Source organism: Schistocerca gregaria, chromosome 2 (assembly GCF_023897955.1).
Source record: "Schistocerca gregaria isolate iqSchGreg1 chromosome 2, iqSchGreg1.2, whole genome shotgun sequence".
In the NCBI taxonomy this organism is placed as follows: domain Eukaryota; kingdom Metazoa; phylum Arthropoda; class Insecta; order Orthoptera; family Acrididae; genus Schistocerca; species Schistocerca gregaria.
The window spans coordinates 451,579,611-451,594,689 of record NC_064921.1 but is presented as its reverse complement, the minus strand read 5'-3'; the positions used below and the strand labels follow the sequence as shown (position 1 = coordinate 451,594,689).

Sequence of the window (15,079 nt, the reverse complement as noted above, 5' to 3'; positions counted from 1 at the left end):
AATATTAGTAAATTTTTAAAACATCGTTTAGCATGGAGAGCTGCATCAAACCAGTCTCAGGACTGAAGACCACGACAACAACAAGGTATTAATATATTTGCTAATCTAAAACAGCGGTATGAAACTGCTGCTTCTTTATTTAAGTGGCTTCCACATTTTCCTGTTCCTGGCTGGGGTTTCTCAACATTTCTAGTGATTTCGCTTGTCGACTATCAGTAACTCTGGAGCCGGCCGGTGTGGCCGAGCTGTTCTAGGCGCTTAAGTCTGGAACCGCTTAACAGCTACGGTCGCAGGTTCGAATCCTGCCTCGGGCGTGGACATGTGTGATATCCTTAGGTTAGTTAGGTTTTAGTAGTTTTAGGTTCTAGGGGACTGATGACCTGAGATGTTAAGTCCCAAAGTTCTCAGAGCGATTTGAACTATTTGAGTAAATCGGAAAAAGGTGCAGACTTTGAGGATGTTGAGGAAACAAGTAGTACCGTCAAGTTGACGGCTGTGGACGTTGACTGAAAAGTGCAAAAATCGTTCTTTGATAAATAACTGCAGACTATTCTTTTCTTTTGGTAATTATATTTACTGTTCGATAGCTGTTGATTCACGGCAATGGTTCAATACATCGTATTCCGAACATCTAAAGGAATGATAATCGTTTTCACAAGAACTGAGTTCTGCAACTCTTTTAATGAGACAGAATTATAATTTCAGTAACCTACATTAAACATCTCACGTTTCCACGTCTTATGTACGTCGCGCACTGACCCATCGCAACCACATCTAGAGCAATAAAGGAAGTCAGTTGTTATACTTACCTATCGATAGACACATAAAGAATCGTAAGAAATTCTTCACTGAATCAGGGTGTAGCTGGCCACCTGGGAAACCTGATGAAGTTTCCATAATTTCTCGATTGGTTTCTTTTCGAACAAACGTTTATGATGCGGTAAGAATGTTACCAAATGAACACAACAAAACACAAGTTGGGCGTTTCTGGAGGGACATGCAACAGACTTCAGCAGGAAGTAGTGGGGTCAGAGCAGCCAAACATCTATTTTACGTGACTATAGCGTAATCCGAAGGCAACAGACGATACCAAGAGCCTTTACGTACCAGATCTCTACCACAAAAAACTCGTTAAACAAGCACGGCAGAATGAAAACCGCATATAACTCCGTAATAGTAAACCCCATCCTGTCATGACGAATGACATTGGGTAAATGCTGGCCACTACTTTGCTCTATAAATACCCCAACTGTTTAGTTCGTCAGGAAGTCGATCGGACGGATCGATGACGTACATGACGTTCAAGCTATATTCCCTAATTCCGGTAAACTGACTTCTGACACGGGTCAGTTGTAGATTTCCTGCATGCTATGGACAACAGCCGCTACTGAGAGAGATGGATAGTTTGCCATAATCACTAGTCGCGGGGTTCAACACCGAAGGCTGCTTCTATCGTAGATGGGAGGACCAGTAGGTCTTTCATTTCCACCAGGATAAGGAAACAAGCGTTCCTGACATTCCGGTGGATTGAGTAGGGCCCACCTGGACAACAGAACAATATCGTCAAATTTCAGGGATACCCGGCAACCGACATCGCTGTACGATGGATGACGAAGAGGGTTGGTGACAGAACACCTCCCCAGTCGTCGTGTGTAAGTTCAGTACACTCGCCGCTGTCACTCACTGCCGTGGCGTCGCGGTACTGCCCTTGCCGGGGCCACCGCGAGCGGCGAACCGCCAGTGCAACAGCCGGTTGGAACGAAGTGAGCGTTGTCAGTTGTCATGGACGGGCTGAAGGCCACTTACGATGCGATTCTTCAGCGTGCATTCACAGCGATGCCAACCACGAGCCAAGACGCTACCTGTATTATTTTTATGGAAATAAACAACTCGCTCTAAATCTTCATTCACAGCGCCTACCGGCAACCACTGGTCACTACCATTCTTTCGAGGAAAACTGGCAAGGAGCGAACTAAGAGAGTGCCTCCTGAAATAGAAGCAACTCTACTTACGCCTTCCTAATAGTCGAGGCGACTATTTGCAATATATTGTAGAACCGAGGATGTGGATATTGCAGTTCTGTTCATTGCATCATTCGGTTGAGATTCTAAGGGCTCTCAGAGTAAAAATGTTGATTGTGGTCAAACGTAAATCGTATGAATTGAATAAATGCAGCCTGGAAGCATTACAACTGAGCCTCTCAGGTATTTTTGACGAAAGAGTAAGCATTAACATGGATAGCCAAACGTATAAAATTCTTAAAGGAACCCTAATGGAGTTCATGGCCCTCAAGGTAAAACACAAGGTGGTCAACAAGTAATTTTGTGCTGAAGAAGAAGAGGCCTTACTGACGAGACTTCGCCATTGTGTAAGCAGGGGCTTCCACTTTGTGCAATGGTCCATCGATATATAGAAAAAGGTATTTTTTTTCCTTTCGTTTGCAAAGAAAACAGTGAAACATTACCTGTGGAATGACTTTCCGAAATGGCGAGGACAGCTTGAACTTACATTCCATCGTGGAAATAGTCTCATTTTGTGTTGTCTGAAGTGATGTAGTCACAATCAAGGTTTCAGATGTTGTAAAAAAAATTTCTAATCAGTAGTTGGAAGAAAGGAGGATTTTTCCTTTGAAGTTGGGACGTCAGAATTCAATGTAAAGGAAACTTCTTTTTTGTGTGTTTCTTCAGAAAATTTCATAAAAATGGTTGCTACCGCATGCTGTGTCGAAAACGGTCTTCCTAAGTGACTCTGAAGTTAGTATTAAACTTTAATTACTGTGGTAGATTAATTTTTTAATTATGGATAAAGTTTCAGAACAATTAAAGTCTCCATAGTGGCATCAGTGATCCACATCCATTATATGACACATAATCTTTGAACCCCACCCAAGGTGAGTGAAACTCGATGGACGCAGTATTTTTATCATAAAGTAAGAGGTAGTAAAGATAAAATATTTTATCACTTTACCTAAGTATCTGTGACCTGAAAGGAAAACGAATGTATTAATTTTATTTGTTTCAGGAATATTTAAGTTTTAACTCCTAAATTCGTCAACATTGCCCCATTGATGGCTTGGAATTGACCTTCGGCTAATTTAAATAACATATTTATTCAGAAACATTGCCCCATTGATGGCTTGGAATTGACCTTCGGCTAATTTAAATAACATATTTCTTCACAAACCTTTGATAGCTCCGATTATCTTAGAGTAGTAAATGAAAGCATTCCTTCTACTACACCGATAGCGTACAACATTCTGGATATTGAGATCCATCACTGTCGTATTCATGTTACGTAGGAAGGTATAAATTTCGGTAATATTTGATCATTTCAACTTCAGTGCATTCTGGAATATATTGTGGAGTACATACTCTAAATCATAGGTCGGTTAAAGTTTTTTTGTAGACATCATCGTATCCCCCAATATTTGATGAATTTATGTATTGGCATTAAAACGGACTAATACATTACATCATAGAATGAAACATGTCCAGTTCTCTGGACTGTTCATTTCACTTTACTATCTCAGTCGACTGGTGCAATCATTTCTGGACAATAATTACTATGCTTACGAAATGTATCATGTTCCGACAAGATGCAGATAGGTCTCACAGGGCACCACATACATAATTACGTCTTCATGTCTGAATATGAGATTTGTAATGATAAGGAATTTCATTAATATCTAAAAGAAGGAATGTGCTTCTAAACAATACAAGCTGTACAAATTGCATTACAAAAAAGTAAGTCCTCCTGTGGGGCAATGTATTTTATTTGAATAATGTATTTTATTTAGTACAAAAATATATAACAAAGTTACTGTTTCACAGAACAAATTTCTAAATAACGTAAATGAATTTTCTTGACATACACTCCATTTGAACTAAACTCGAAATTTCTGTGGAAGTGCGTTTTCTGTATGGATTAATGACAGATAAGCAAAATTAATAAATTTATTTCTTTAATATAAATCACCAACATGGATACAATCTATGATTTCATGTAGCACACTATTTCGCATTCTCGTCTGTTCACTATATTCCAAAAATTCAGTTTTTGGTTCTTGTGAATAACCAATAGTGGAAAAATTTAGCTGTGCCAATTAAATCAGAACGGAAAGTTTCGCTCCTTTTTATGTACTTTCATTCGAACATATCTGATTAACTTCAAAGTCACACAGAATGAAAACGTCATTAGAATCCGTAGTACATGTTTGTCAAAAGTAGAAAATAGCGACACTTGGAACATACATAGTGTCCAGTAGTATAACAAATATGTAAAATTATTCGCTGCCATAGGCAGCAGAAATAGTTTTATGCAGCTTATTCTGCACTTCTCACCAATCCCTAATTTGTCTTATTTTTGTTTGATGATACTATACGGAAAGTGGAACTACAAATGTTTTCAGGAAGTACAGCAGATGCTGCATTATACCTTCTGTCAAGTGACTGTACTCATAGACATAGAATGAAAAATGGTAGCCATCCAAAGTGATTCTTAACATATCCTCTCTTAAAGTTCTTATGTGAATGAAAGTTATCGGTTAATATTTCGTCAGTCATTAGCTGTTTATATGATTTTTTATAAATATTTTCCTATTTTTGTTGGCGGAGAATTTTGTTTGTTCTGTATTTCCTGATATGTATTGAGATGTAAACATCACTGCGTAAAATATATAGGTATTTGTTCACGATGATATTTCAAATATGAGAGAAAATGCTTCATGGAAGTAATCTTTTATGCAATATTACATGACTGTGACAATTAACAAAAAATTTTCAAGCAGGGCACGTTTTAGAAAGACGTGAAGAACTTAACTTAAATCGGGATCAGGCTCACACTAGTGAATGAGTTATTTTTTATTTTTCATTCCGATGGTGTGTTGTGTCTTGTTATAAATTTTCATATTAATCGCTATCAGATGAGAGTCTTACCGCCTTATCTCTCTGAATATTGTAAATGCGGAATACTGTGAATTGTAGAAAGTATTTCACTTCGTCGTTGTAAGGGGCCAACTGAACATACTCAGATAATTATTCGGCGGAATTTCTCGTAACTTACGTGCGGTTAGTATTCCAGAAATTACTAAACATTACGCTACGTTTTCATGCAGAATGTACACAGTATAATTTTAAGTCCTATATCGTGAATGAAATATTTGTAGTGAAGGATGCAAATGATTATAAGTTTTGTTGGGAGATAAAAATTGAATATAAGTGTAACTTACAAATACGAGAAAAATTTAATCAGATTATGTTCAGAACAGTGCTAATAGCAATTTATTCACGTAAATAAGTAATGTTAACGAATATTTAAAAAACAGGGAACATTTTAGTGGTGCATTACACTTGTTCTTGAAATGAATAAATCCTTCATCGTTATGTGAAGATACGTGTATGTAACCATCAAAAACGATACGGGTGATTCGTCCTCCTCTTTGCTTCTTGTGCTCGAATCAGCAAGTGGTTGTCTACCTCGCTATGTTCTCTGGACATCAGTAGCGTCTGAAATTACCTAGTGAAAATTTTGTCTTCATTTCTGGACCAGAAATAAGGAAGTTAGGTGATCGGAAAATATCTTTACTGGTACAGTATTATATTTTTCTGCGGTTTAGGACGCAAGAGGGCTAAAAAGTACCACTCATTTTTTAGTATACAGACATCATATCCTTACAGAGAGTGAACTTAAGCCCCGCAGACTAACTTTTGGAGTTTGTTGAGGAATATTTTGTAAGTACTTTGGTATAATGGTCCGGTGTACTGTGGTGGCTCTCTACGGAATGTTAATGTAATTTTATTCCGATTTTTGCCCTAGCAATATTTGTTTAAGTGAAAATACCTTCAGAACAGTGAAAAGCCTGTAAAATTCAATCACCAAAATGTTCATCTTAAAACATAAGATAATGAAACAGCTATTAGTTCTGTGACGAGTTGACACTCGTCTGTTGCTTTTAGTAAATACACATACGAAGAACTTATTAGGTAACTCATCAATGAGAGCTGATACTCCTGTGAATCATTGTCGGTCAAAGCAACCCGAGGCATAACCAAACAGTACTGAAGGCAGAGTCACCGGTGAAGATTAAAGTGATTCCAAGTAGCGTGTGTGAATAAGTGTGTTTCTCGAAACACGGCACATATAGCGTGTACGTTTGACATTTGGATTGTTCTCCAGGAATTTGCTGTAGAACAGCTACCAAGATAAATGATCATAATGTAATTATCAGTACAAAGCTACCGGTTATTCGACTCATACCAAAATACTCAGAAAACACCCCTGAAATATCTCCGAATCTTTGTGTTACGCTGTATAATCATCACCACGCCTTCTTGTCACTTTAAAGGTTTTCGACATATGGGTACGTTTTGCGTTTGGTTCGCTGTGATTTCATAAGAAGAATTATTCCTAACGAATAGTAACCACTTTGCAGGATCTGAATGTACTCACACATAGGAGGAGGGAATACATAGTGAAACAGCAAATGGCTTCAAAGTACATTAATTTTATTTTACGAACATGTCATCTCATCAATATCCCTTTTTGCTCTTCAAGACAGTTATTTCGCGATGTGAGTAAGTCAAGTTGTTTCGAAGGCGAGTCAAACGACTCACGAGACAAGTTAGTGGCCTTGTTTGATCATATGCCCCGCTTAAACGAGAAAAGAAGGAACACTCTTAGAGCGTCTGTAACGGCACTTGCCCTCCAACCTAAACACTGGGTCACCTGTGAACACGACTGTGTCACACGGGGTTCTCTTGGATGCGCACCCTCTTCTTGACCTGCGCCGAAGACCTGGGGCAGGTAGCGTAGATTTCGACGATCCTCGAAGGCGACACGGCGAGCGTGACCGAGCCGCGGCGCGGGGGCGGCGGCGGCGGCGGAGGGTCGCAGTCGGCGGTGCCGCCTTCCTCCAAGTGCTATACGGAGATCTCCTGGATGTGGACCCTCTTCTTGACGGTAGCGGTCGCCGGCGGCTGCGGATTGCTGGAGGTCCTGAGCGGCGGCACGGGCGGCGACGTGGGCACCGCGTTCAGCTTGGTGCCGCCGCCCTTGTGTATGTGCGGCACGACGCACTTGGCGGAGGAGGCGGCGGCGGTGGCGTGCGCGGGCGAGTACCTGGGCGGCGGCTCCTCCAGCTTGATGACGTTGGGCGTGAGCTGCGCCAGCGGCACGTCCTCGGGCAGCGCGTCCTTGGCGCCGGCCCTGCGGCGCGCGCGCCGCTCGCGCTGCCAGTAGATGCCGGCGAAGATGAGCACGTTCAGCACGAGCAGCAGGCAGCCGATGCCGACGGTGAGGCCGAGCGCCGCCGTGTAGGACGAGTACTGCGTGGTGGCCAGCAGCCGGCCGTCGCCGCCGTCGCCGCCCGCCAGCCCGTCCTCCGGGTCCACCGTGTCCACGTCGCCGTCGTCCGGGAACGCCGTGCCGGTCGCGTTGGGCGCGCACTCGCCCGCCGCCCCCGCGGGAGAGTAGGACGCCGCCGTCGACACGTGCTGCGGCGTCGGCAGTCGCGTGAATGACTCCGCTCGCACCACACCTGAAACACGTCCTTGTACTTCACGTCACTGTTCCTCAATTTCTTTCTTTCGCTTACGTCATAGTCCCGCAGCGATCGTATGGTCGGCGCGGTTAGAACGGATGTGGCGTCACCCCGTAACCCCCAGGATGGTATCAGGCTACCCGAACTGTCTGCGGCTAGTGTAAATCGTGAAATAGCGCGGACGTGTTTCGAATAGCTGCGACTCATGTAACTGAGGCGGAACGTGGGGAACAGCCCGGTATTCACCTAGCGGGATGTGGGAACACCTAAAAACCACATCGAGGCAGGCCTGCACACCGGCCCTCGTCGTTAATCCGCCGACCGGATTCGATCTGGCGCCGGCGCGCCTACCCGAGTCCAGGAAGCAGCGCGTCACGCGGGTCACGCCACTGCACGTCAATGTCACACCGAAATTTTAATTCTACGCCACCAGTATTTCATGCGTAAGAGGCAGTCGAATGGAAATGAAGCAGAACAAAATTCAGTGAACTACTTCTCATACTAAGTGGTTACAATTAAAATGCAGCCACTCACAGATGTCCATTGTGGTCTGTAATCCCGGTACGACAGCGAATCTTGTTAGATATTTGATGCATTGAAGCGGAACTGATTTAGTCTGGAAAAGAATTAGGTCCAAACTGGGCCACCACGTACAAATCCGATGCTGTATAGCATCGCGTCAAGGGCTCGGGTGCCCAAACTGAACAAATTTTGAAAGTGGTGGTTAATAGTAATGTCAACATTATGCCTCTCTTACATCTTTGACCTTTTGTACTCGTGTCCCGTTCCTAATCATCGTATATGGAAACATTATTAACGTCCTTCTTGCATTCACAGCGCCACATTGCCACCTACACTCCTGGCCATTAAAATTGCTGCACCACGACGATGACGTGCTACAGACGCGAAATTTAACCTACAGGAAGAAAATGCTGTGGTATGTAAATGATTAACTTTTCAGAGCATTCATACAAGGTTGGCACCGCTGGCGACATCTGCAACGTGCTGACATGAGGAAAGTTTCCAACCGATTTCCCATACACAAACACAGTTGACTGACGTTGCCTGGTGAAACGTTTCTGTAATGCCTCGTGCAAGGAGGGGAAATGCGTACCATCACGTTTGCGACTTTGATAAAAGGTCAGATTGTAGCCTATCGTGATTGCGGTTTCTCGTATTGTGACATTGCTGCTCGCGTTTGTCGACATCCAATGACTGTTAGCCAAATATTGAATCGGTGGGTTCAGAAGGGTAATACGGAACGCCGTGCTAGATCCCTACGGCCTCGTATCATCAGTAGTCGAGATGACAGGTATAGGCTGTAACGGATCGTCCAACCACGTCTCGATCCCTGAGTCAACAGACTGGGATCTGCACGAACAGTTCGACGACGTTTGCAGCAGCATGGACCATCAGCTCGGAGACCATGGATGCTGTTACCCTTGAGGCTGCATCACACAGAGGAGCGACTGCGATGGCGTACTCAACTACGAACCTGTGTGCACGAAGAACGGCAAAAGGTAATTTTTTCGTATTAATCCTGGTTCTGTTTACAGCATCATGATGGTCGCATCCGTGTTTAGCGACATCGCGGTGAACGCACATTGGAAGCGTGTATTCGTCATCGCCATACTGGTGTATCACCCAGTGTGATGGTATGAGGTGCCATTGGTTACACGTCTCGGTCACCTCTTGTTCGCACTGACGGCCCTTGGAACAGTGTACGTTACATTTCAGATGTATTACGATTCGTAGCTCTACCCTTCATTTGGTGCCTGTGAAACCCTACATTTCAGTAGGATAATGCACGATGGCATGTCGTACGTCCTGTACGGGCCTTTCTGGATACAGAAAGTATTCGACTGTTGCCCTGGCCAGCCCATTCTCCAGAGCTCTCGCCACCTGAAAACTTCTGGTCAATGGTGGCCGAACAACGGACTCGTTACAATACGCCAGTCACTACGCTTGATGAACTGTGGTATCGTGTTGAAGCTGCATGGGCAGCTGTACCTGAACACGCCATCCAAGCTCTGTTAGACTCAATGCCAAGGCGTCTCAAGTACGTTATTACGGCCATAGGCGGTTGTTCTAGGTACTGGTTACTCAGCAATTATGCAGCCTAATTGCGTGAAAACGTAATCACATGTCAGTTCTAGCATGAATACCCGTTTATTACCTGCATTTCCTCTTGCTGCAGCAATTTTAATGGCCAGTAGTGTATTACTTATACAGGGTGGTTACAATAAACGTGCAGCTACTCACAGGTGTCCAGTGTGGTCTGTAATCATAGTACCACAGCGAACCTTGTTAAATATTTGATGCGTTAGCACGAAACTCATTTAGTCTGGGAAAGAATCAGTTCCACGTCTGGCCACTAGGTGCAAATCCGGTGCTGTACAGCATCGCGTCGACGTCTCGGTTGCCCAAACTAAGCAAATTTTGTGAGTGATGGTAATTAGTAATGTCAACATTATGCCTCTCTTATTTCTTTGACCATTTGTGCTCGAGTCCCTTTTCTTAATCATTGCACATGGAAACATTCCGAACGTCTTTCTTGCATTGACTACGCCAGACTGGCACCTAGTGGCCACAATTCAAACCAGTTTCTTTTTTCAGTGTAAATCTGCATGCATTCCAAGCACTACAATATCGACCAAATTTCTCTGCCATACGATAATTTCAGCACACACACGCTCGCACGCACGCAAACACACAACACTAAAAGAATCAGATGATTTCGCCGAATTAAAGCTACAATTCGGCTCCTACATAGAAAAACATTCAGACTACGTAGTCTCTCTTTACCTCCTTGGCAGACCACTTGCCGGCTGTAAGACGAGAATCTGTCGTATACCTTGAAAATATGTTGAATAATACAGTGAACTAACCAAAGATTCTGCACGTCGAGAATAACGTACAGGGTGTTTCAAAAATGACCGGTATATTTGAAACGGCAATACAAACTAAACGAGCAGCGATAGACATACACCGTTTGTTGCAATATGCTTGGGACAACAGTACATTTTCAGGCAGACAAACTTTCGAAATTACAGTTGTTACAATTGTCAACAACAGATGGGGCTGCGGCCTGGGAACCTCTATAGTACGATATTTTCCACATATCCACCATGCGTAGCAATAATATGGCGTAGTCTCTGAAAGAAATTACCCGAAACCTTTGACAACGTGTCTGGCGGAATGGCTTCACATGCAGATGAGATGTACTCCTTCAGATGTTCAATTTTTTCTGGATTCTGGCGGTACACCTGGTCTTTCAAGTGTCCCCACAGAAAGAAGTCACAGGGGTTCATGACTGGCGAATAGGGAGGCCAATCCACGCCGCCTCCTGTATGTTTCGGATAGCCCAAAGCAATCACACGATCATGGAAATATTCATTCAGGAAATTAAAGACGTGGGCCGTGCGATGTGGCCGGGCACCATCTTGCATAAACCACGAGGTGTTCGCAGTGTCGTCTAAGGCAGTTTGTACCGCCACAAATTCACGAAGAATGTCCAGATAGCGTGATGCAGTAATCGTTTCGGATCTGAAAAATGGGCCAATGATTCCTTTGGAAGAAATGGCGGCCCAGACCAGTACTTTTTGAGGATGCAGGGACGATGGGACTGCAAGATGGGGCTTTTCGGTTCCCCATATGCGCCAGTTCTGTTTATTGACGAAGCCGTCCAGGTAAAAATAAGCTTCGTCAGTAAACCAAATGCTGCCCACATGCATATCGTCGTCATCAATCCTGTGCACTATATCGTTAGCGAATGTCTCTCGTGTAGGAATGGTAGCGGCTCTGAGGGGTTGTCGCGTTTGAATTTTGTATGGATAGAGGTGTAAACTCTGGCGCATGAGATGATACGTGGGCGTTGGCGTTATTTGGACCGCAGCTGCAACACGGCGAACGGAAACCCGAGGCCGCTGTTGGATCACCTGCTGCACTAGCTGCGCGTTGCCCTGTGTGGTTGCCGTACGCGGTCGCCCTACCTATCCAGCACGTTCCCAGTTCGTTGAAATTTTTCAAACAGATCCTTTATTGTATCGCTTTTCGGTCCTTTGGTTACATTAAACCTCCTTGGAAAACTTCCTCTAGTTGCAACAACACTTTGTTCTAGGCGGTGGAATTCCAACACCAGAAAAATCCTCTGTTCTAAGGAATAAACCATGTTGTCCACAGCACACTTGAACGTTGTGAACAGCACACGCTTACAGCAGAAAGACGACGTACAGAAAGGCGCACCCACGGACTGCGTTGTCTTCTATATCTTTCACATCACTTGCAGCACCATCTGTTGTTGAAAATTGTAACTACTGTAATTTCGAAAGTTTGTCCGCCTGAAAATGTACTGTTGTCCCAAGCATATTGCAACAAACGGTTTATTTCTATCGCTGCTCGTTTAATTTTTATTGCCGTTTCAAACATACCGGTCATTTTTTAAACACCCTGTATAAGCATGTCGGAAATAATGGTCAAGAAGAGGACTGCAAAGGGATGTCAAAAGTGGCCCCAGTGCGTATCAATTTACTTATCAGTTGATTGGTAGCTTTTATCACATAAGGTATTCTGTTTCTCCTGATAGCGTTTATCTGAAAACCGAAGCTTTCTCATGCGAAACGACTCAGTTACAGTGTGACTAGATTTCAAATAGTCGGTGTTGTGTGTTTCAGCTGAAAAAATTTCTTCAGTTGTATGATGACCACGCAGTAAAATCGTACAGGGCTAAAACAGTCTCGTCCACTTCTAAATGAAGAGTAGATCTCGTAACGGCTGTTATAGGTTATTCTCTTAGACTGAGGGGAGGATCCCATAGCCGATATATCTGTTTTATTCTGACGAGATGATAGAGTTTTTTCATATATATTGTATATGTTTATAGTACATAGCTTGCTATTTTGTTATAAGCAAGTTATAATTACTGGGTATAACTTATATGCAAATAATCCATTCTATTTTAGCTCTATGGGACTTAATATGATCATGCAAAATACCCCTACATAGCCAACCCCTACATACTATAAATAAAACTCTTACATGGTAAGTCATTCTAAATACGAAATGCGGGGACATAAATATCCGATTGGTTCCAGAATGAGATTTTCACTCTGCAGCCGAGTGTGCGCTGATATGAAACTTCCTGGCAGATTAAAACTGTGTTCCGGACTGAGACTCGAACTCGGGACCTTTGCCTTTAGCGGGCAAGTGCTCTACCAACTGAGCTACCCTAGCACGACAGACGCCCCATCCTAACAGCTTTACTTCTGCCAGTACCTCGTCTCCTACCTTCCGAACTTAACAGAAGCTCTCCTGCGAAACTTGCAGAACTAGCACTCCTGAAAGAGGGGAGTTCGAGTCTCGGTCCGGCACACAGTTTTAATCTGCCAGGAGGTTTCAACCGATTGGTTGTTTGCTATATTATTAGGCCGTGGGCGGGGGGGCGGACCACACAGCGAGATCATCAGTCCCCATTAATAATTGATGTAAGTACCAGAATGTTGAATGCAAGCATGTAGACGTCCGTGCACTGTGTTGCACTCTGCCAGATATCAGTGTGTGGGATGGACATCGATGCTATCAATACAGGAACGGTTAATGCTGATTGTAGTTGACACTGGAGTTGTTATCCGATGATGTCCCATATGTACTCGATTGAAGACAGATCTAGCGGTCGAGCAGGCCAAAGCAACATGTCAACACTCTGTACAGCATTTAGCCGCCCGAAGTGGCCGTGCCGTTCTAGCCGCTTCAGTCAGGAACCCCGAGACTTCTACGGTCGCATGTTCGAATCCTGCCTCGGGCATGGATGTGTGTGATAGCTTTATGTTAGTTAGGTTTACCTAGTTCTACGTTCTAGGGAACTAATGACCTCAGATGTTGAGTCCCATAGTGTTCAGAGCCATTTGAACCATTTGTAGAGCATTTTAAGTTACAACAGCGATATGTGGGCGAGCGTCATACTGTTCGGAAATATCGTATCCAGTACTGTTCATGAATGGCAGCATGACAGGTCGAATAAGCAGATTGATGTACGGTCAGGGAGCGTGGGTAACCTAGAGAGTTCTGCTGCTGTCATAAGGAATCTCATCCCCGACAACAGCACGAGGTGTAGGTCAAGTATGTGTGGCTCACAGACAAGTTGGTTGGAGGCGTCAGCTGATCACATTCTAACCGATACACCACCATCACTGGCACCGAGGCAGAATCAGCTTGCGTCAGAAAACAACAGACCTTCTCCCTGCTCAGCAATGAGCTCTGACCTGACTCTACTGAGGTCGCAAACGGCGGTGTTTTGGGGTCAGGGGAGTGCGCGCTACAGGTCGTCTGGCTCAGAGATACCTTTGAAATAATCTCTCTGTAACCGTTGTGTAACTGTGATGCCAACTGCTACTCAGATTTCTGCTGCAGATGCAATACGATGCGCCAAGAGCCCTAATTCGACCACGATGGTCTTGCCTCTCGCTAGCGCCACATGGCGGTCTGGAAGCACAATGTTCATACGACCATACGTCCTCCAATGGTCTTGTGACCGTACATTCCCTTAAACACCGCAGCCTGCGATCACATACAGTGGCTGTGCTCCTGCCAAGTCTTGCAGCAGTATCGCAGAAGGAACATACAGCTTCTCGTAGCCCTATACAGGACGCCGATCAAACTTCGTCTGGTGTTGATAATGACGTCTTTGTCGCCTTAAAAGCATTCTTAACTAACATAAGTCATAGTGTCGCTAATACCATCACCATTATGCTACTGACGTGAAATTTAAATAGACATTACCTTTATGATGTAGAATCATGCCTAACAACTTTAGTTTATCTCATAGAACTCCTTCTTGGTTATGCGATTTTTTTCCATCAGTGTATATTGGAGAATCGTTTGTCGCCGATGTGAGAAATTCTTTTGTGGTGTCATTCAAATAAAAGTACGTCTTCAGGAAAAGGCGTCCAAATTAACCCATTATGCTCAACGTTAGATTGAGGGCAGATATACGCAAGGCTCACGTTTACGCAGATCACGTTTCTCTGCAATCAGTGTTGCTAGGTTGAATGGAAGATTAGTGCTGCCACCTAGTGAGCCTTCTCACAAACGGCGCAGCACCAGCCGCGTGAACGTCTTGGTGTCAAGAACATATTTGTGTTTCTGTGCCAAATGAGTAATTTTTTTTACTAAAATATCGAAGCTCCTATCGAGAATAGACAATTATACGTAACTTTACAGAACATTATTCTACTTTACAAGGTATATTTGTGTAAACTGAAAGCCCAAAATCTACTACTGTAGTTTCTAAACTAATTCAAACTTGATGTTGGCGTGAAATTACGCAATTCTCTTGTAGCACGTTTAAGCATTATTCCGCATTGCTCCCGTAACTGATACCCCAGTCAAGGAATCTTTAGGACACCAGCAGTTGGCTCAAAATGGCTCTGAGCACTATGGGACTTAACTGCTGTGGGCATTAGTCCCCTAGAACTTAGATATAATTAAACCTAACTAACCTAAGGACATCACACTTATCCTAGCCCGAAGCGGGATTCGAACCAG

General features: G+C 43.7%; 1 protein-coding gene across 1 annotated transcript in view; it reads right to left on the bottom strand.

Annotated features, from left to right (window-relative positions):
- Positions 1–3,760: 3,760 nt before the first annotated feature.
- LOC126325620 (neuroligin-2-like) overlaps positions 3,761–15,079 on the bottom strand; it is a 402,316-nt gene continuing 390,997 nt past the window's right edge. Inside the window, exon 10 of the mRNA XM_049995264.1 lies at positions 3,761–7,534. Within this exon, the coding sequence (XP_049851221.1) occupies positions 6,918–7,534 (617 nt within the window). The 3' untranslated portion in view covers positions 3,761–6,917. The remainder of the gene's footprint in view (positions 7,535–15,079) is intronic.